The sequence below is a fragment of the Uloborus diversus genome, unplaced genomic scaffold (genome assembly GCF_026930045.1).
Source record: "Uloborus diversus isolate 005 unplaced genomic scaffold, Udiv.v.3.1 scaffold_13, whole genome shotgun sequence".
Classification (NCBI taxonomy): domain Eukaryota; kingdom Metazoa; phylum Arthropoda; class Arachnida; order Araneae; family Uloboridae; genus Uloborus; species Uloborus diversus.
The window spans coordinates 5,722,366-5,746,435 of record NW_026557987.1 but is presented as its reverse complement, the minus strand read 5'-3'; the positions used below and the strand labels follow the sequence as shown (position 1 = coordinate 5,746,435).

At 39.0% G+C, this 24,070-nt stretch overlaps 1 protein-coding gene across 1 annotated transcript in view; it reads left to right on the top strand.

The window, feature by feature from the left end:
- The window catches only part of LOC129232641 (WAG22 antigen-like), a 69,903-nt gene that overhangs the window by 32,000 nt on the left and 13,833 nt on the right, over positions 1-24,070 (top strand). Inside the window, exons 3-5 of the mRNA XM_054866773.1 lie at positions 4,945-5,649; positions 20,086-20,519; positions 20,617-20,851. Of these exons, the coding sequence (XP_054722748.1) occupies positions 4,945-5,649; positions 20,086-20,519; positions 20,617-20,851 (1,374 nt within the window). The remainder of the gene's footprint in view (positions 1-4,944; positions 5,650-20,085; positions 20,520-20,616; positions 20,852-24,070) is intronic.

Below are 24,070 nucleotides of genomic sequence, written 5' to 3'. Positions count from 1 at the left end.
TTTTGCTTCAAACAAAAATTAGTTATAAGATATATAAAAATTCCTTTGCTTAAAAAATAAAAGGAAATAAAACAACGTTAAAAGCATAGTGCAGGAACACTGTAGACACGTGTTTTGGCGTTACAGGGAATTCCTTTTTCAATGTGAACTTGTAGATTTAAAGGCATCCGACAAAAGTCGGATTTTTTTGTCGAATGTCTTTACATTCTTTAGCTCACATTTTATACACTGATAAAGACGTTCCTTGTAACGCAGAAACACGTGTGTGCAGTGTTCCTGCACATTTGTTTTATTTGCTTTTAAAAATTATTTATGTTTGGCGGACTAGAACTAAAATAGATAGGTATAGTTTGTCTTAATTCCAACTTGATTAATCATACCTTTTATTTATTTATTTTTAATTTTAAAATTTTTGACAAAAACAAAATTTTTTAAATAATGCGAAATTAAATTTCAGCAGGAATTTAGTTTTAAAAACTTTTATATATACAAAGAGGTCTATACTACTATTCCAATAAGTTCAAAATTGATTACGTGTGTGTCGGTGGTTCTTCTTAAAACATAATTGGTACTCGGTAACTCGACCGAGTAGTGAAAAGCCGAGTACTCTGTAACTCGGTACTCGGCCGAGTAGTGAAAGACCGAGTACTCTGTACTCGGCTACTCGGCCAAAGTGCTACTCGATACGTCTCTAGTATTTAATTAACATTTCAGTCATCAAACGCAGTGACAACTCAGAAAAATTAAGGTAGTGGTAACATAGAAAAAATGCCCCCACTTTAGATTTGTTGATTATTGATATTCAAACTTCACTGCTCAAAACAAGTAGGGGAGCAATCACACTAACGTGAAGAAACCATTGTGTAGCGTTGCAAGGTATAAAATAGAGTATACGGGTCATTCTTTACAAAGTGTAACTTTTCTGTCACACGCCTTTTACAGTAAAAACTTTAAGGAACAATTCAGTTCACAATGATTTTTAATTTCTTCAAAAATATATCTATTTAAACCTGCCAACAGTTTTTTAATACATTATCTTAGTATATTTTTGGTTCACAACATGCGAATTCTCGCCTCCGTGGCATGTCGCACACCTTGTGTGACTGTTAATGTTGCTTAATAACTTGTTTCATTAAAAGTATATACTTATTTATTGATTATTCTTTTTACAAGTGTCTCAAATACTAATTGTTTAGGTATATTTAATATTTTCATATTGTGTTTTAGCTCGTTTCAGTAGGACAAGAAGTCACACAATAAATGCTTACCTCCGTTACCTAAACACAAAATGCCATTCCTCGTTGACACGTGACAGTAATGACATCACATTTTATTTTCTATGACACAAGGGAGCCCCCTTGTTTATTTTCAGCCTTAGTTGAAGTTGTGAGATTTTTGTCGAAAAACAAAAAAATAGATTTTGCTTCAAAAGCTTAGTATTTGAATTTCTGGGATGTAAGTTAATGTAAAAAAAGAAGTGAACATGTTTTCATACGCTCAACATGTATGATTGTAGCAACGAAAAAAAAAACATATTTCACTGAAAAATGTATCCATTTGGAAAATTCTTCATCTCCGTGAATCTCACCTCCGTGACAGACCTCATCAATGTCATAATTTCTGAGGTGAAAATAAATGATGAAGGGGAAATACATCAATATGAAGCATTCTACAAAAATTATAAATTACCAGTATATCCTCAAATTTACTAAATACCATTTTTAACATGCATTTGAAACTACTAATTAAGCCGTACTTCAATTAAGAGAGCTTATTATTACTATGTTCCCACAAATCATAAAAATAGCTGGTTGTTTGCACAATTCACAAAATGACTACTTTGATATTAAATTGGCCTCGATTTTTTAATATTAAAAGTTTTTTTTCTTTTTTTATTTCCGTGAGCAAGCATTTAATTTTTTTTTTATTTATGAGTAAAATAATTGGAGCTTAGCTGCTCCATTGTTTATGGTTGCTTCTAGTAGGTAACACTTTCATGTAAGAATTTAAAAAAAAGATTTCGAAATTGAAAAATATTTGCGTCAAAAGTAACGTTTTCTGGATGATGATCCATATGTGGAAAAAAACAGAGCAATGTCTGAGATAGAATTAAAGAACACGCCTTTAGATCCGTTTATCAGTGCACTGTCATAAAGAAATACATCAATAATAGGCATTCTACCAAAATTAAAAATCGCCAGTATATCCTTAAATTTACTAAATAATATTTTTAATATACATTTGAAACTACTAATTAAGCCGTATTTTGATTGAGACCTTAATATTATATTCCCACTAATCATTAAAATAGCTGATTGTTTGCACAATTAACAAAATGACTACTTTGTTATTAAATTAGCCTCGATTTTTAAATATTAAATGTTTTTTTCTTTTTTTAAATTTCTATGAACAAGGCATTTTTTAAAGTTATCTTAAGTATAATGATGAGTAAAATAATTGGAACTTAGCTGGGCCATTGTTTATGGTAACTTCTAGTGAGTAACACGTTCACGTAAGAACGAAATAAAAAGAAATTAATTTGAATTGTGACCTCTTGAATTCAAATTATGTTTTTCGCAATCACGAGTGAGTATGTATGTAGGCGTGTGTGTTCATGTGTGTATGGAGGGGGGGATGTGTGTTTGGGTGTAGGGGGGTATGTGTATGTATGTGTAGGCATGTGTGTTTGTGTCTGTGTGCTTGTGTGCAGGCATGAGTGTGTGGGTAGTAGTGTGTATCAGTGTTTGTGTGCGTGGGAGCGGGGAATGTGTATGTGTGTGTAGGCATATGTGTTTGTGTCTGTGTGCAGGCATGAGTGTGTGGGTAGTTGTGTGTATATGTAGATGTCTGTATGTATGCATGTGTGTATGTGTTTGTGTGTGTGTATGGTTTTGTGAGTGTGTAGGTGTCTGTATGTATACGTGTGGGTAGTTGTGTGTATATGTAGATGTCTGTATGTATGCATGTGTGTATGTGTTTGTGTGTGTGTATGGTTTTGTGAGTGTGTAGGTGTCTGTATGTATACGTGTGTGTATGTGTGTAGGTGTATGTGTGTATATGTTTGTATATGTGTGTGTGCGTGCGTGTGTGTGTAGGACATGGATGCAACCTGGAGACGGTCTTCGCAAGAGGAGCAGCATCGTGAGGAGCCGGTCGACGCTGATGCTGCAGAGGGTGGCGGGGGGAAAATAAAATCATAGGACATCAAAACAGTCAAATAAGAACACTAAGCAATCGTGATTGCTCAAAAAAAAAAAAAAAAAAAAAGATAACAAAAGGATTCGAAATTGAAAAATATTTGCGTTCAAATGTTACGTTTTCTGGAGAATGACCCATACAAGTGTGTTAAGATGCAATACAGCAAAAAAGAAGCAGAAAACATTCGACTGGGAACTTCACTTTTAACAAACATGAAATGATGCCTCTCCAACATCGTCTGCTACAGTTCTTTGCGTTTGTCCGGGTTCCAGTCCCCCGATAAAACGTCAAGCCATGGAATCCGGTAAATTACGGTGTCGTGGCATTTTCCAATTAAAAAAAAAATTAATTTGAATTTTGACATCTTGAATTCAAATTATGTTTTTCGCAATCACGAGTGTGTGTATGTAGGGGTGTGTGTGGGGGTATGTGTGTTTGTGTGTGGGGGTATGTGTGTGTAGGCATGTGTGTTTGTGTCTGTGTGCTGGCATAAGTGTGTGGGTAGTTGTGTGTGCATGTGTGTGTGGGGGACGTGTATGTGTGTGCAGGCATATGTGTTTGTGTCTGTGTGCAGGCATATGTGTTTGTGTCTGTGTGCAGGCATGAATGTGTGGGTAGTTGTGTGTGTGTATGTTTTTGTGTGTGTGTAGGTGTCTGTATGTATGCGTGTGTGTATGTGTGTAGGTGTATGTGTTTGTATATGTGTGTGTGCGTGCGTGTGTGTGTAGTTGTGTATGTATGAGCGTGTGTGTAGGACATGGACGCAACCTGGAGACGGTTGCGTCCATGATTTTAGTCCCATTTTAGATCTCGGTAATCTTTGTGTGTGAGTGTCTGTTTTTGAATACCTTGGATTTTTTTTTCTAGTAAAGACATTTTTTTTAAGTAATAGTTTTTGTAGTTGATTTTTTTTGAATGCAGTTGACTGCAAAACATCTTTTACCTAATACTAAGCAAATGACTGCTCATATTTGTAGGATTGGTTTTGTGTTTATTTAGCGAAAAACATCCATTGATTTTTTTTAAAAATAAATTGTTGATTGCTTGCAACAAATTTGCATGCAAATAGTTTCAAAAAATTATTTATTTTACTAAATTTAAAAACTTATGAGGTTCCTCAAACCTTGACGAATATAAAAATTCAAAGCATCAAATTCATCCATGCTATTAAAAATACATTTATTTTTCAAAGCTTTTTTAATGCTGGAATACAAAAATGCGTGCTCATGTTTTATGCTACTTTTTTTCTACATTAATCATAAGTAGAAGAAATAAAAAAAAAGAGTTTAAAATTTCTTTTTAGGACTTCAATGTAGGAAACGTTCTGGGGGAGAATTCCCGAACTCCATCCCTTCCTCCAACGTCGTCAAATATTAGTTCAAGTTTAGCGCATTTAAAACATTAACTGTCGAAAAATTTCCAGGGGGACAGAACCCAAACTACTTCTTTTTCTTTAGTCATCAAAGATGATGTTTAATTGCGTTTTCAAGACTTAAACTTCAAAAAACTCTCCGAGTGAGAGCCACCTAAGTTGCAACCGCTTCATTATCACCAGCCAAAAGTCATTGAAGCTCATCAAAACTTTCGGGACCTGAACTTTAAAAACTTCGCGGGATGCATCCGCCCTCCCGATTTCCACCCTGCACCACCATTATTGAAAATCGTCCAAAGATACCGTTTTTGAGGGTTCAATTTCGAAAAATTTCAGAGGATATTTGATATTTCAGAGGTATATTTATTTTTCAGGTTCCGGCCGATGACGGCATCAAAGGGAAAAGATGCTGGTGAAAAAGTTGGAGAGACAGCCGGCAAAGGTGGAGGTGGCTCTGGTTCGGACTTCGCACCTCCACACTCCAGGGTCCGCCGATTCTACGGTGGTGGTGGAGGCCCTGGTGGTTTTGGAGGGCCTGGCGGTTATGGCGGTGGAGGTCCTGGTGGTTATGGAGGACCTGGCGGTTATGGCGGTGGAGGTCCTGGTGGTTATGGAGGACCTGGCGGTTATGGCGGTGGAGGTCCTGGTGGTTATGGAGGACCTGGCGGTTATGGCGGTGGAGGTCCTGGTGGTTATGGAGGACCTGGCGGTTATGGCGGTGGAGGTCCTGGTGGTTATGGAGGACCTGGCGGTTATGGCGGTGGAGGTCCTGGTGGTTATGGAGGACCTGGCGGTTATGGTGGTGGTGGAGGCCCTGGTGGTTATGGCGGTGGAGGCCCTGGTGGTTGTGGCGGTGGTGGAGGGCCCGGTGGTTATGGAGGCTATGGTGCTGATGGTGCTGGTGCTCCTCCTCCTGCCGATGCAGGTGGTGGTGGAGCTTCTGGTGGTAGTCATAGTGGCGACAGGACCATAACAAACACTATCAGTGGCGGCTATGGAGGCTATAGTGCTAACGGCTATCCTAGCCCCGCTGAATCTGTAGGTTACCAATTCAGGAGGCCCATGCCCGGCAATCCGTGGTTTCCTCAACGCTAAAGGTGGAGTTGGTAGCGCTGGTGTTAGTCCTGGAGGTCACGTTCTTAGTGTGCTGGTGTCATCAAGAATCATCATCAGAGGGGTCCGAACCCCACAGATCCTCCCATCCCCTGCGATGTTCATGCTCCAGGTCAACCAACAGGTACTTCGAGCAGCGCTTGCCAAGGACAACCCTACTTTCATGTTCTTTTACTGATAAATAAATCGATTTTTTGTAGTTCGGTTACTCATTCGTAAAACGACATTAACAAGCAGTCAAAATGTATCGTTTTTAAAATACGGTACTTTCAGTTCATGTTAGACGAGTCATGGGGGTATCCCCAAATATACTTTTCAAACATTTTTCAAAATCACTGCAAAATGTGTCACAAATTGTATCAATTTGTCACACATTTTGTCTCACATGTAAGACACTTACGGTTATCCTGGCGCTAACGCTGTAGGGTACCAATTCAGGAGGCCAATGCCCGGCAATCCTTGGCTTCCTGCACGGTGAAGGTGAAGTTGGTAGCGTTGGTGGTAGTCCTGGAGGTCCTGCTTTTAGTGGCAACGGCGCTGGTGGAATCAAGAATCATGCTCCAGATCAACCAACAGGTACTTCCAGCAGCGCTTGCCAAAGTCAACCCTACTTTCATGTTCAGTTACTGACTAATAAATCGATTTCTTGTAGTTCGCTTACTCATTCGAAAAACAACATTAACACGAAGCCGAAATGAATCTTTCTTAAAATAAGGTACTTTCAGTTCATGTTAGCGTGGCAGTAAGCCACGTCTTCGTCTGACGAGTCATGGGGGTATCAACAAATATACTTTCCAAACATTTTTCAAAATTACTGCAAAGGATGTCACAAACTGGTACTTCTCACACGTGAAACATCACAGCCAAAGTTGTCAAAGTACCAACGTACTGGTAACTAAAGTAAATTTAGCACACCAGCAAGAGTCCGCCGCCGTGGTATAGTTTAATTCGTCAATTGGGAGTAAAGCTTGGGTATTAAGCAGTAAGTTACCACCCTTAAGCCAGGGCTGAGGCAGAATTACACGCAATAAACCGACATCCCGGTTATATCATCCAGAGACTGCAGTTCTGCATGTAATAGCAGTTTTACCTTAGCCCTGGCTTAAGGGTAATAACTTACTGCTCAATACCCAAGCTTTGCCTTCAATTGATGAGTTGAACCGTACCATTGCTGCAGACTCTAGCTGGTGTGTGCTAGATTTACTTTATCTACCAATTTGTTGACACTATCAGCTCTAATAAGATGACATTTGCCTCTGGTTCGCTTATTTGTCTATTCCAGACTGATGAGTCTATAACAAGGACGTAATTGCAGTCTCTGGATGGTACGACCGGACTGTCGGTATATTGCACGTAGTTCTGGGGCCGTAGGTCGGGCTTAAGGATGGTAACTTAATGCTCAATGCTTGTTACATTGTTTCAAATCTTCTAACATAGCGAAAAAAAAAATTATTTGAATTTTTGGCATCTTGAATTCAAATTATGTTTGTCGCAATCACGAGCGTGTGTGTGTGTGAATGCGCGTGTGTGTTTGTGTAGGAACATGTGTTTGTGTAGGCGCATGTGTTTGTGTAGGCGCATGTGTGTGGGTGCGTGTGTGTGTATGTATGCATGTGTGTGCGTGTTGTGTATGCAGTGCTGTGTGTGTAGGCGTTCGTGTGTGTGTGTGTGTATATGTAGGCATATGTGTTTGTCTCTGTGTGGAGGCATGAGTGTGTGTATGCGTGTGTGTGCAGGAGTGTGTGTTTGTGTCCGTGCACAGGCGTGAGTGTGTGTGTATATGTATGCGTGTAAGTGTAGGATATGGACGCAACCTGCAGACGGTTTTCGCAAGAGGAGCAGCATCGTGAGGCCAATCGACGCGGCGGTGGTGCTGGCAGAGGGTGCTGGTGGGAAAATAAAATGATTGGAATTCAAAACAGTCAAGTGAGAACAATAAGCAATCGTGATTGCTCAAAAAAAAAAAAATTAATTTGAATTTTGACATGTTGAATTCAAATTATGTTTTTCGCAATCACAAGTGTGTGTACGTAGGCGTGTGTGTTTGTGTGTGGGGGTATGTGTGTTTGTGTGTAGGGGTATGTGTATGTGTGTAGGCATGTGTGTTTGTCTGTGTGCTGGCATAAGTGTGTGGGTAGTTGTGTATATGAATGTGTGTGGGGGGGGGTATGTGTGTGTAGGCATATGTGTTTGTGTCAGTGTGCAGGCATGAATGTGTGTATGTGTGTGTGTGGGGGGGGGTATGTGTGTGTAGGCATATGTGTTTGTGTCAGTGTGCAGGCATGAATGTGTGGGTAGTTGTCTGTATGTATGTGTTTGTGTGTGTGTGTGTGTAGTTGTGTATGAGTGCGCGTGTGTGTAGGACATGGATGCAACCTGGAGACGGCTTTCACTATAGGAGCAGCATCGTGAGGAGCCGGTCGACGGTGATGGTGCGGAGGGTGGCGGTGGGAAAATAAAATGATAGGACATCAAAACAGTCAAATGAGAACAATAAGCAATGAGCGTGATTGCTCAAAAAAAAAAAAAAAAAAATGAAATCAACCTTAAAAACTGACAATGGCACATAACCTCAAAAGCGTATCATCTGAGACTTGGGATGTGAACCTACCACGGCTGTTCGTTAACGTTGCCATTTTATTAAAATTTTGTATTATTGCGGTTTCGAAACTTGAGACGGTGAATCAGTCTTGAGAGGGATCAAGTTCTCGTTTATGGATTGAAATTTTCACCATGTTGAACGTGATTGGTACATTTACAACAAGAATCATTTTTTCCTCTCTATGAATGGGCCACTGGTAAGGGAACAGTGGGATATTGGGAGACGCTCTAAAGAAAAAAAAATTATAATTTGAACTTTGACCTCTTGAATTCAAATTATGTTTTTCGCAGTCACGAGTGTGTGTGTGTGTATGTAGGCCCGTGTGTTTGTGTGTGTGGGGGGTATGTGTATGTGTGTAAGCATGCGTGTTTGTGTGTTTGGGTAGTTGTGTGTATGTGTGTTTGTGCGTGTGGGGTATGTGTATGTGTGGGTAGTTGTATGTATGTTTAGGTGCGTGTTTGTGTGTCTATGTTTAGGTGTCTGTATGTATGCGTGTGTGTATGTGTTTGTGTGTGTAGGTGTATAGGTGTATGTGTGTGTGTGTGTAAGTGTAGGTAGTTGTGTGTATGTTTAGGTGTGTGTTTGTGTGTGTATATTTAGGTGTCTGTAGGCATGCGTGTTTGTGTGTTTGGGTAGTTGTGTGTATGTGTGTTTGTGCGTGTGGGGTATGTGTATGTGTGGGTAGTTGTGTGTATGTTTAGGTGCGTGTTTGTGTGTGTATAATTAGGTGTCTGTATGTATGCGTGTGTGTATGTGTTTGTGTGTGTAGGTGTATAGGTGTATGTGTGTGTGTGTGTAAGTGTAGGTAGTTGTGTGTATGTTTAGGTGTGTGTTTGTGTGTGTATATTTAGGTGTCTGTATGTATGCGTGTGTGTATGTGTTTGTGTGTGTAGGTGTATGTGTGTGCGTGTGTGTGTGTGTAGGTGTATGTGTAAGTGTAGGCAAGTAAGTGACGCAACCTTTAGACGGTTTTCGCTATAGGAGCAGCATCGTGAGGCGGCCGGTCGACGGTGATGCTGGCAGAGGGTGCTGGTGGGAGAATAAAATCAGCGTAACATCAAAAACAGTCAAGTGAGAACAATAAGCAATCGTGATTGCTCAAAAAAAAAAAAAAAAAAAAGTTGTATCACGGCAACATGTTATTTCTATTAAATAGAGCTTCGAATGCACATCGTACGCAAAACATATGGAAGCAGTCTTTAAACGACAAGAATCAAGGCGAAATTAAAGGCCCATGGGGCACAGGCCCAGGGCACCAACGTTAGGGGCGCACCAAGCCTGTAAGTGAAGCTATAATTGGACTCATTTCATATCGCACAAAAAAGCAAGATGTCAATATTAAATCTACGAAAAAAATCCTCTTTTTCTATAAAATTTAATCTCTTAATTTTCTAGAAAATTTAATCTCTTTTGCAAAGCCCAGAACCACTCCAATTTTAGTCTATATTTACACCAAGATAGTTTTATTATTTCCGCCTTACTGCAACATGGGCGCCCATATGCAAAATTGTAAGGGGGGGGCTAAGATTTTTTAACCATGGTTTAGCAGGATATTTTTCCCGTGGAAGCCGATTTAAAGACATATTAGAGTCATTTAAATTTGACATTTTTAATAACTAATTCATTAATGGCTGGAGAAGAAATGCTTTTGCATTTATGGAAAGAAAAAAGTACTAAAAGCAAGGAAGCTCTAATTTCTAAAGGGGGGTTCAAGCCCCCCTGCCCCCTTTATGGGCGCCCTTGTACTGCAACCGGCAAACCGGTTTGACGACATCTTATAATCAGTGGTAATCCCATAGGGTATAACTCCATATGCGCCGTATACTCTCTCAAACATTTTTTTTAGACATATAGCGCGTACCCTCAAGCTTCATAAATTTTCATATATTGACATACTATGTGTATGATCACATACGAGGGCTGCTCAGAAAGTATTGAGACTGAATTTTTCATGAAAAAACATACATACTGTTGGGCGTCAAAGTAAGTTTCTAAATTCAAAAACTCTTACCATACATTTAACTTCTTCAACGCTTCCAAAAGTCGCGGGGCAATGAACTATGGTCTTCAGATATTCCTTCCATTTCTTCGTGTAGAAATTGTGACACAAGCAACTTGGACAAACACTTGAACTTTTAGCTGAGAACAATTTAATTATAGCGCATAAACTGCAATGTTAGTTGCAAACAAAACTTGTTAGTTAATAAATACAACATGAAGATTTTTATAACGAACTCGCGCGAAATGTGAAGGACTGTGAACTGTTACATACAGCGATAAAATTCTAAAGACTGCCACATACTAGGAACAACTGCCACGAGGTGCGCAAGTCCGGCTAATTTATAGAAACTTAACTACTCAGTTCAGTTCAGTTCTTAAGTGTTTTCCACACATACATTCCTATTCCTATTCCTATTCAGAGTCACAACTGACTACTACTGTATTTATGTCGAGGACTGCATACTAAGTGCCTTGCCTCCATTATTTTATATACCGATAGATGGCAGCACCATCACCGGATTGAACAGTTAATGAGAATTTAGAACTAGTCCAGGAGCTAATAGCTACCTGGTGCTAGCACTCCCAGAGGTATTGTTTTACTTGGAGGACATTGAGACCACGAGCCTATTTAACGTCGCCCAGTCCCCTTTAATGACGACGGTGGATCTTCGACCATCGAGGATCGAACCCGAGACCCTCCGGGCCCGAGTCCAATGCCTTACCGATCAGGCTACCACGGCCGAATCCGGCTAATTTATAGAAACTTAACTACTCAGTTCAGTTCAGTTCTGAGGTGTTTTCCACACATACATAAAAAGGTTTTGAGTCAATTTCCTTCGAAATATGCTCCTTTGACAGTAACACACTTGACCCAACGATGTTTCCAGTCCCTCGAAACATTTCTGGAACTCAGACTTTGGGATGGCCTGAAGCTGCTGCGTCGAGTCCTGTTTCATGGTTTCAATGTCCTGAAACCGGTGTCATTTTAAGGTGTTCTTGATCTTGGGAAAGAGGAAGAAGTCTGGAGGTGAAGCATCCAGCGAGAGGACGCCCGCAACACTGGTCGTTTTCTGCAGATCGTTTTTTCATTATCTTGTAGGTTTTGTTGCCGGTTTTACCGAGCTTAAAGTGAAAATTGATGCAGATTCGCAGCTCCGTGTTTTCACACATTTTCCGTTTTCGACGACCGCACGCAAACACTCCACATGAAAGAAGTCAGCGTGACTGAATAGTTCGCTGTGCAACCTGCCGATCTTTGTGAGACTAGGTGAAACATGCGCGTGCATGATGCGCACAGTCCCCCCGCTAGGGGTTTTCTGGAATAAATAGAATACATGGGCCGTGGTAGCCCGATCTGTAGAGTGTCGGATTCGGGGCCGGAGGGTCCTGAGTTCGAACCTCGATGGTCGAAGACCCACCGTCGTCATTAAAGGGGACTGGGCGACGTTAAATAGGCTCGTGGTCTCCATGTCCTCCAAGTGAAACGATACCTCTGGGGGTGCTAGCACCAGGTAGCTATTAGCTCTTGCACTAGTTCTAAATTCTCATTAACTATTCGATCCGGTGATGGTGCTGCCATCTATCGGTATATAAAATAACGGAGGCAAGGCACTTAGTATGCAGTCCTCGACATAAATACAGTTGTAGTCAGTTGTGACTCTGAATAGGAATAGGAATAGGTGAAACATGCGCGTGCGTGATGCGCACAGTCCCCCCGCTAGGGGTTTTCTGTAATAAATAGAATACATTCAGTCTCGATACTTTCTGAACGGCCCTCGTACGCATATTGTGCGTAGTGGATTACTGAGAGTATACCCTCAGAAAAATTGATGGGGACATCACTGCTTATAATGTTTACCAGCTGCGTCGCCCGGCTTTGCACGGTCCACCTCGAAAATCAAAGTTATGTCAAGCGACACGTGTTCAGCACTTAGGCTTGGGGGAAAAAAAATTGCGGCAGATTGCGGAACAATAACCAAAAAGTAAACATTTTAAATCCCCCAAATACAGGAGAAGTTTTTTTTAAAAAACCTAGAATTTTATTTGCTCATATTCGAGACGAAAAATGGCAACGGATCTTTCGCCTCAATGATTTTCTTCACACCATAGACTAATAATAAGAGTAGACAGAGCTTTCCCGGACTAGCTGATGAAAAAATTGGTTCATGGATACATCATGTGACTGGTGGAAGGCTTGGCGAAAGCTTTGGCAGCATGGTTGCTAGATGGCAGGATTATCTATAGTTTGGCACTCGACATGCATTTTAAGACGTAGTGTGTTTTTATTATAATTTCTTTTCCAGGTGCAGAGATGATTGAACTGTTTTTCTTTTAGGTATGCATTATTTTGACATTAGTAATAAGTTTTTGATCACAGTTTTCAGTCACTTTTATTTCATTTGGAACTGCTACGTCAGCGCTGGCGTGAACGTAATGGCGTAAACGTTTTGCGTTAACGCAAAATTGTACTAATCGGTATTTTAAATTGAAATTGTAGGTCAAAATATTACCGTTTGCCGATTCTTTTTGGGCGCTTGCATCTTTAATTGCTTAGAGAGTTATTGAAATTGAATAAAGAAAATGCACAATACTGTCTAAACGAAAAACTCGCTATATTAACAAAATATTTACAACTTAGAATAACAAATTTACAAATCGGACACCCTAAAAGATCATTCTTCCGTATTCCAACAATTCTATTTATTTCATTTCTCGCTCGCGTTGATCGTCTGCTACGATCAACGCCCGCTGTTGCTAGGATATCCACCAGTCACATGGTTTGGTTTATGAGCAGCAAAAGGGTTGCCATAGCTCGGTCTACTCTTATTATTAGTCTATGCTTCACACTATAAATTTTAATAAAAGCATTGTTGTAGAAAGTTGAGATGAAGCACTGAATAATCATTTAAATGGAGGAAAGCCTTCGAAAAATAGGGATTTTATGTCAAAATCTAAGTGTCATAATTAATAGTTTTTAATAGATATCTCCGCTAATTATTATCGGGGGAGTATGTTAAAAAGCCAAACATAAAGACGGGAAGATTACGAATCTATCGATACCTGGTTCGATGGCCAGTTCACTGTCGTTCGGGAGAAGAAGCTTGGACATAGATACATAGGTACATACGCTCAGTTTTTAATTGTATAAGATAACTAGCAGCCGAAGGCGGCTGCGGTGGACTGCTGAGGATGTAAGCAACTGCAAAGCACTATGTTCCACTGTACCTTCAAAGCAGAATTTTTAAACCAAGAATCAAAAGTTGCACAAAAGTTATGAATGAAACATATGACCATTACATGACTGCAATTGATAAAGTTTCTAATTTATGCCTCAAATTAAAAAAAAAAAAACTTAACAGCTAAATTATAGCAAAAAATTATAATCTAGTGTGGACCCCTCACTACTTCCTTTTCCGATTATTAAATAATCATTTTTTAAAATAATTCAAAAGAATGGATGCATGTAATGTACAAGCGTTAGAAGCAATACTTCTTAAATCCATAGCGTTTTACAAATTTTCTCACACTCATAAACTTTACTAAATATTCCAAATGCTTCCAGCTTTTTTTACTTCCTTTTACAAAAAAAGGAAGTATTGTATTCGCGAAAAAATTTTCACTCAAAGATCGGCCTTCATTTCCATTTTTCTCACCCCCGAACGAATGTTGAGTTTTTTTTTCAACCCGACCACACGTGGATAAGCGCCTAAGAACCTACAGACACCCGAAATATCAATTTTGACGACCCCAGGGTTAATTACAAAGAATTTTCTCGTGACGTCTGTATGTACGTATGTATGTGTGTATGTGTGTATGTATCTCGCATAACTCAAAAACGGTATGTCCTAGAAAGTTGAAATTTGGTACGTAGATTCTTAGTGGGACCTAGTTGTGCACCTTCCCTTTTGGTTGCATTCGGATGCTCCAAAGGGGGTCTTTTGCCCCTTTTTGTGGGGAAATCATCGTTAATTTCGATGTAAACTCAAGTGGTGTTATAATTTGTCGGACACTTAGCGATATATCGTCAGTCTTTTGGTCGCCAAGTTTTGTCGCATCAGCTCGTTTTTAAAGATGTTCAATTCATTATCTTTTTCTACATTACATTTTTTAACGGAACTCTGTAAAGCGCACCAACGCGTCCCGTGCGCGTAGGTTCGCATAACGAAAACAACTTCAATAACAATTTTTTGACGAATATTATCTAACGTTGGAACTAACTTATATTCTATTGTGTTTAGCATGAGAAACAAAGATCAAAGTTCAGTATTTCGTATTAAATTATTAAACTGACCGATTTCTATTTTTACGCTTTTTATGCCAGAACATTTCACAACTTAGCACAACTTGATTCAGCCAACCATGAGTCATAGCTTGCTCAAATCTTCTGCGAACAGTCGCATGTTGATTTCCAAACCTTTCGCAACGTCAAAAAGAAAAAAGAAAGAAAAAAAATATATAAAAAAACAACGCCGATTTAGTATTAAACAGTTACATAATTCTTTTGCTTCCAATTGTTTGGGATAATTTCACACACACATACAATATATACATATATATATACAGGGAGAGAAATGGAGCTCGGACACATAGCGTGGATCCGGACCACGTCAAAATGAAATTGTTTTTCATTTTCCTCGTCATCTGCAGCATCACGTAAGTTCAATGTTTTTTTTTTCCTTGTACAAAGTACAGGAAATACTGAATTCGCGAAGGAATGTGCAGTCTTTTTCACACTTTCCGTCACCCACGAATGATTGTTAAGCGAAAAAAAATAAATAAATAAAATTAAATTAAAAAAAAAAAATTGAATTTTGACATCTTGAATTCAAATTGTGTTTTTCGCAATCACAAGTGCGTGTATGTAGGCGTGTGTGTAGGCATGTGTGTTTGTGTCTGTGTGCTGCCATAAGTGTGTGGGTAGTTGTGTGTATGAATGTGTGTGGGGGGGGTATGTGTATGTATGTGTAGGCATATGTGTTTGTGTCTGTGTGCAGGCATGAATGTGTGGGTAGTTGTGTGTTTGTGTATGTGTGTGTAGATGTATGTGTGTTGGTGTATGTGTGTATGTGTTTGTGCGTGTACGTGTGTAGTTGTGTATGTATGAGTGTTTGTGTAGGATATTGACGCAACCTGGTGACGGCTTTCTCTAGAGGAGCAGCATCGTGAGGAGCCGGTCGACGGTGGTGCTGGCAGAGGGTGCTGGCGGGAAAATAAAATGATAGCACATCAAAACACTCAAATAAAAGCAATAAGCAATCGTGATTGCTCAAAAAAAATCAAGGATTACAGTAAAACTATGCTCGAATAAGTACAATATAGCAGTGGTGCACATGGATCCCCATTGGTCCAAATTGGTCTCCAAGGGGTGTGTTAGGGTGTTTCAAAAGAACTTTTTTTCAGCAAGAGCCCAGGACACATTCTATTTTTGTAGACTTACTATTAGTATTGTGCTGTAAAAGTTTCAGCTTCTAACTCAAATTTAAGTCAGTGCTCAATGACCCCTTCATTTAACATTAGCCGTAGCACAGAAAATGCCATAAGTTTAGAAACATGTAATTTCCCCAGCTGATTTTTTTTGTAAATAATTATATTTTATTGCAACGTACAGTATACTCCCGATTATCCGTGTGCGGATTATCCGGTTTGCGGATTATCCGTGCATCATTTCGGAATCACACTTTTCTAAAGCTTCGATGATGTTATCGATAACATCATTGAGGAAGTTTAAGAAATCGAACGTTTCGAATCATTTGACGCTGAACATGTCGAAGAGTGGTTTAAAAGCGACGAATGTGAATCAGGATTTCAATGTCTAACTGACGAAAATATCGTTGAACTACTTACTGAATCAAACGCAAGTGATGATAACGAAGATGAAGAATATGAAGAAAATACAATTTCACATTCTACTGCTCTACAATCTGTAGAACATTTATTGGATTACATGAGTGAAAGAAGTTACGATTACGGAGAAATAATTGTAGTAAAAAAAAATCGTACGGTCATAAGCAACAATTTAAACAAACAAAGAAAAAAAAATGTATCACCGATTTTTTTTAAGCAAAATAAATTTCGAAGAAAAGTTCCTGGTTTGTGTGAGTATATATATATATATTATTTAGTTTTTTTTAATTTCCCCGTAGATAGTTAACCTGCATATTCCTTAAATGATTTTCCGGATTATCCGTGTTTTTCGATTATCCGTGCTACGCCGCCCGGTGATTAGCACGGATAATCGGGAGTATACTGTATATGCATATTACAGTCGAACCTCCATACATCGAAGCAGCAAATTACCGGAAAAAATTCGATATATAGAAAAGATCTTATTATATCGTACAAATCTCCTAAAATATTAAAATTAAAGCTAATTTTCGTGTACGAAACCCAGTTTCTAATGTATACGAGCATCGGATTAAATTCATTCTTCGGCAACTAACTTGATCCGCAGCATTAGGAGTGTTTCGTTTTGACAACGTAATCGAGAGAAAAGTAAAAATCAATACTTAACTTGAATAATTTTTACTGAAGCTAAAAAGACTAGGAATGACAATTAAAAGACAAAAGGGACAAACTGAGAACGGATATTACAGTGTTGCTGGTAACAACATAGATTTGAAATAAACTTGAGGGAATTTAAGAACAAAGAACGAAACAACGACCTATCTACACACCCCTCAACCCCAGATTCCTTCTGAGGTTTCGTAGCAACCTTTAGTGAACATAATATTCTCTCCTAACCTTCATTTTTCATGATACAGTCTGAAGTGGAAAAAAAAAATCTACGAATGTCTCGAAAAAAATTTCGATACATAGCAATATTTTGATATAGAGAAACAATTTTTCTATGTAATAAACATAGAAATTTGCTAGGATTTCGATATATAGAAAATCTCGATATGTGGAAGTTCGATATATGGAGGTTCGACTGTACTAGTGTATATTACAATACAATGTAGCGTTGCTTTTTCAATTCAATGCATTTTTTAACCCCCTCCCCAAACTAATGAAGTTGGGGCATAGGATTGAGCACCCCCTTTCAGTTGAAATAGGAAACTAAAATTCTTCCTGTACATAACTATCCACAAGTATAAAAATATTGAGGGGTGTCCTGGGGTATCAAGGAGGAACTTTTTTTTTTTTTGAGCAATCACGATTGCTTATTGTTCTCATTTGACTGTTTTGAATTCCTATCATTTTATTTTCCCACCGCCACCCTCTGCACCATGACCCGTCGACCGGCTCCTCACGATGCTGCTCCTCTTGCGAAAACCGTCTCCAGGTTGCGTCCATGTCCTACACACACACACACACAGACACACCTACACACACATACACACACTCATGCCTGCGCACAGACACAAACACACACTCGTACACACACACACTCATGCCTGCACACAGACACAAACACATATGCTTACATACACACACACGAACGCCTACACACACAAGGCACTGCATACACAACACACACACATGCATACATACAGACACACACACGCACCCACACAAACACACACTCATGCTTGCACACAGACGCAAACACACACTCCTACACACACACATACACACACTCATGCCTGCACACAGACACAAACACATATGCTTACATACACACACACGAACGCCTACACACACAAGGCACTGCATACACAACACGCACACACATGCATACACACACACACACGCGCACCCACACACATGCGCCTACACAAACACACACACATGCGCCAACAGAAACACATACGTGCATTCATAGACACTCACACGCTAGTGATTGCGAAAAACGTAATTTGAATTCAAGATGCCAAAAATTCAAATTAATATATATATATTTTTTTTACATGTGATTTTGAACTACCCAAGGGTGCGTGTCAATGAAAGAATAAATTCGAGGTTTATGAGATGTAAATAAGGGTTCATTAGCCATTCGCCTGAATTGCATTTGAATCGATTATTTCAGAAAGGGTGTAAGTCCCCCCCCCCTTTTTTTTTCTCAAAATTAAGTTAACTGCGATTTTACCGTATTTGTATACAGAGAAATCGACTAGTGTAGCAGGATCAATCCTTGAACAACAAAACACTTAATTTACAGGTCACATTGTTCGTTTTTTGCACGGAATGCATTAGCCCCGGGCTTATGCCCTTTCTGCACTAAACGCGAATAAAGGAATAGTAAGACGAAATGTGAATACATGGAAACTTCGGTAACTCGACTACCCCGGTAACACGACATTTATTTTTCTTACGAGCTGCGTCGTCCGGCTTTGCACGGTCCACCTCGAAAATAAAAGTTATGTCAAGTGACGCGTGTTCAACAATCACGCTTTAACAAAAGAAAAAAAATAAATAAATAAAATAAAATAAATAAATAAATAAAATAATAATAATAAAAAATAATAAAAAAATAAATCAGTAACATTTTGAGGAAAGACTTCGAAAAATAGGGATTTTATGCCGAAATCTAAGTATCATATTTAATAGCTGCGTTCAGCCTGTACTTAAGAAAGCATGAACGTTTTTAATCCTCAAAAATGTGATTTCTTTCTGAATTAAAATATCGTTACTCGTCCATCAATCTCAGTCTTTGCTGAGAGCTACGTATACTCGTCTTTACGCGAAGTTCCTTTTTCCTAAATCTATGACAGCTCTGTCGAGGGTTGTGTGATACGTATTATTGTAAAATATAAATTATCATTTACAATGTTACAATTTTACTCTATTTACAGTTTTACAACTTTCAATTTAAAATTTTACGACTAATAATTTACAATTTACTGCAACTTTAAAACTACTACCTAACGTAACTGATTAAGTTTGGTTTTAAAAATTAATTCCGTATATAGTTCAATTAGTGTTTAACTTAGGATTCGATGGGTAGTCGGTTTAGTTAAGTAGTTTATAGGAGGCACCGACTTCAAAAAGAGAACAAAAATTAAGAAGGTTAATTAAATAGGTAAAATTAAGAAGGGTAATTAAGAAATGGTATGTAATTAGTTAGTTATTAAAATAGTTTCCCGTACAGTAATTAAAATCAACGTTTATTTTTAATAATTAGGTGTTTAGTTTAGTTGATTTTTGTACTGGAATTGTAAAATGAATTTCATTTCTAGATTAGGGTAGGAAACAGTATGTAAATGTAATCAGTTATTTTTTGCTTTTTAGTTTCTAGGTGTTTTTTGAAGGAGATTTTTTTTTATTTAAAAATAATTTTCTTTACTACAGATCAGTTTAAAAGTTTGCGGATTTTTAATTCAAATACAAAAAGTGCAAATGTTTTATGATTCAAAAACTCCGTGTATCCAATGCGTTCCTCTATATTTATCAGAAAAAGAAAAACTTAAGAAAAAAAAAGCTTAAGATTTCATTTTAGGATTTCATATTAGGAAAAGTTTTGGGGGACAGTTCCCAAACTCCATCCCTTCTTCCAACGTCGTCAAAGATGTCCAAGAATAGCGCATTTAAAGCTATAACTGTCCAAAAATTTCCGGAGGGACAGAGTCCAAACTGCTTCTCTTCCCAAATCATCGAATATGATCTTTAATTGCGTTTTCAACTCTTAAAACTTCAAAAACTTTCCGCGGAGGACCACCTAAGGCCCTTCATTATCACCACACAAACCTCATTGAAGTTCATTCAAAATTTCACCTTTCGGGACCTTGATTAAAAAAACTTCACAGGATGCGCCCCCGACTTCCGCCCTGCGCCGACATTTTTGAAAATCGTCCAAAAATTTCGTTTTTGAGGATTCAATTTTGAAAATTTTCAGAGGATAACCTATTTATTTGTTTTTTAGGTTTCGGCCGATGACGGCATTGGAAGGAGAAGATGCAGGTGAAGAAGTTGAAGAAGCAGGCGGTGCTGGTTCGGACTACACACCTTCACATTCCAGAGTCCGCCGTTTCTACCACCATGGCGGTGGTGGCGGCCCTGGTGGTTATGAAGGCTATGGCGGTGGTGGAGGCCCTGGCGGTTACGGAAGCTATGGTGATGGGGGCCCTGGTGGTTATGGAGGCTACGGTGCTGATGGTACTGCTGCTTCTCCTAGTGATGGAGGTTCTAGTGGTGGCAATGGAGCTCCTGGTGGCAGTTCTAGTGGCGCCAGGACAATAATATCCACCATAAGTGGAGGTTCTGGTGGCACCAGGACCATAACATCCACCATAAGTGGCGGTTACGGAGGCTATAGTCTTGATGGCGGTGGAGGCCCTGGTGGTTATGGAGGCTTTGGTGGTGGGGGCCCTGGCGGTTATGGCGGTGGTGGGGGGCCCCAGTGTTTATGTAGGTTATTGTGCTGATAGTACTTGTGCTCCTCCAACCGACGGAGGCTCTAGTGGTGGTGGTGGAGGTGCTGGTCAATTTGGTGGCAGTTCTAGTAGCACCAGGACCATAACAAACACAATCAGTGGCGGTTATGGAGGCTATAGTGCTGGTGACGCCAGCGGCTATCCTGGAGCTAATTCAGGAGGCCCATGCCCGGCAATCGTTGGTTTCCTCAACGCTAAAGGTGGAGTTGGTAGCGCTGGTGTTAGTCCTGTAGGTCACGTTCTTAGTGTGCTGGTGTGATCAAGGTTCATCATCAGAGCGGACAGAACCCCACTTATCCTCCCATGCCCTGCGACGTTCATGCTCCAGGTCAACCAACAGGTACTTCCAAAAGCGATTCCCAAGGACAACTCTACTTTCATGTTCTTTTACTGACTAATAAATCGATTTTTTGTAGTTCGCTTACTCATTCGTAAAACGACATTAACACGCAGCCGAAATGTATCGTTTTTAAAATACGGTACTTTCAGTTCATGCTAGATGAGTCATGGGGGTATCCCCAAGTATACTTTTCAAACATTTTTCAAAATCACCGCAAAATGTGTCACAAATTTATACTTCTCACACGTAAAACATTTCATGCAATACACCGACTGCCCGGTCATGCCATCCAGATAGACTGCAGTTTCATCCTTGTGATGGACTCATTAGTCTGTGATAGACAACAACGCGGCTGAAGGCAGATGTCATCTCATTGAAGTTGAAGGTACTATCAAACTGGTCGCTAAAGTAAATCTAGCGCACCGGTGAGAGTCCGCCGCCATGGTATGGTTCAACTCGTCAATTGGTGGCAAAGCTTCATTATTAAGTAGTAAATTACCACCCTTAAGGGGGTCACAGCACCTTTCAAACATTTTTTTTAAATTTAAGTAAATTTAATCTTTCTTTGAAACCATAACATGCATACTTATTTCGTAATCAAAAATTTATTTTCAAAATTTAAAAATATTGCATACTTTTTTTGAAAATTCAAAAAATTGAAGAAAATTTCATTTTTTAAAATCCCCAAGGCTTTTTTATTTTTAAACTAATTAAAAAAATTTTGTTTGCTAAACGATCACTATAATCATCTCTAAAAATCTGTGCATTCATTTGCTTAAGAGTTTATTAGAAAATTTTCTGTGATTCATTATGTAAAAATCAAATTTTTTTAAAAAAAAATTTGGTTTTTAAGGGTTTAACATGCTCTAAACGCTTGAGCAATTTATAAAATGCTTATCCCATGCACAGTTTTGTCAAATAGGTTATCCCAATTGCAAAAAGGATTACTTTAAAGCTGTATCTTTAATAGGAAAAAATCCTTAGGGATTCTAATGCCATGAAAACACAAAAAAAAAACCATCATCGAGAAAAAGCAATTTAAAGTTTTTCTTTTGCATAAGAACACATGGCGAGCATGGCCTAAAACCACTCATAACTTTTTAAATATTTGAAGTAAAGCAATGAAACTTTTTCCCCTGTGTTCAGAATAGTTTTTAGTTTTGAAATAAGCAATAAATTTTTTTTTTGACCGTTTCATCATTTTTGAGGTACTGTAGTTCCTTAAGCCAGGGATAAGGCAGAACGAAATAAACCGACAGCTCGACTATACCATCCAGAGCCTGCTGTTCTACAGTTCTGCCGTAGCCCTGGCATAAGGGTAATAACGTACTGCCCAGTACTTGAGCTTTACCTTCAGTTGACGAGTTGAACCGTACCATTGCTGCAGACTCTAAACACGTGTCTGCTGTAATTTGCAAATTTGTGCTTCTTCTAACGTTGTTTTGTCTTACTCTAGCTGGTTTGTGCTACATTTACTTCATCCACCAGCTTGTTGTCACTCTCAGCTCCAATGAAATGACATTTGCCTCCGGCTTGGTTATTTTTCGATTCCAGACTGATGAGTCTATAACTAGGACGTAACTGCAGTCTCTGGATGGTACGACCGTATTGTCGGTATATTGCGCACGTAGTTCTGCCGTCGGCCCAAGGCCCGACTAACTAAATGTGAGGCCCAAGGCCCACAATGCTTTGGAGGCTCACCTTCCCCCTATTCTGTTACTTTAAGTCAATGCAAAATGATGTTTAACATTATTTAAAAGAGGTAAGTTTTCAATTAATAAATCATTAATTTTCATTATTTTCACAAAAATGCGTGGTTTTGTAATGCTATGCATACGTTTTTAAAAAATCGGGGCCCGTGAGGAAGATGGGGCCCTAGGCCCAGGACTAGTTAGCCTGTGACGTAACCAGGCCCTGCGTAGGCCTGGCGAAAGAATGGTAACTTACTGCTCAATGCTTGTAACATTGTTTCGAATCTTGTACCATATAAAAAAAACATGAAATCATCCCTGAAAACTGACAATTACATTTAACCTCAAAAGCGTGTGCAAAACGAATGATCTGCAACTTGGGATGTGAATTAGGGTTTCCAATCCCGAAATCCCGATCCCGAAGGATCCAGCAGGATTCCCGATCCCGCATTTTTCCCCCCATTCAAGTGCTTTCTAGCTTTTTCCGCTCATGAAACGATTATTTTCACAAGCATCATCCGAAGTTTGAATCTTCTTCTTCGTATATCTGCAAGAAGAGCAAGTAAAACTTTGTGTCTCATATGACCAACAATTGATTTACCATTTAAAAACACAATAAAAATAAAGAGTATATTTGTCTGAGAATGAATTGGTATTCTCATTCGAAGTTTTAATTTTCGTACTTTCATCCATTGAGAAAATGCGTAAAACCTATAAGCATTTTAAAAACCACAACTAAAATTTAAAATCCAATAAATTACGCTTAAAACGAGCTGATGTGTGCATCACATGACTTCCTTTTACTCGAATTTAATGTCATTTCCCCATTATTGGCAGTTTTAATGTGATTCAATAGTTTACTCTCTACATATCACCAACAGTGGACAAATTGAAACCAGATTTAAAGAAAAATAAATTTAAAAAATCACCAAATTTGTCGCCAAGTTGGCGACAAAACTTGGCGACCAAAAGACTGGCGATATATCGCCAAGTGTCCGCCAAATTATAACACCACTTGAGCTAGCATTGGAATTAACAATGATTTCCCCCCGAAAAGGGGCAAAAGACCCTTTTTGAAGCATCCGAATGCAACCAAAAAGGGAGGTGCACAACTAGACTCCACTAGGAGTCTACGTACCAAATTTTAACTTTCTACGACATTTTGTTCTTGAGTGATGCGACATACATCCACACATACATACGTACATACAGACGTCACGAGAAAACTCGTTGTAATTAACTCGGGGATCGTCAAAATGGATATTTTGGGTGTCCGTACGTTCCTAGGCATACATCCACGTGTGGTCGAGTCGAAAAAAAAAACTCAACATTTATTCGGGGGTGAGCAAAATCGTCGATTGAAAAGACAGGAAAAAAAGGGGGGGGGGGGAATGAAGGTCGATTTTTGATTGAAATTTTTTTCGCGAATACAATACTTCCTTT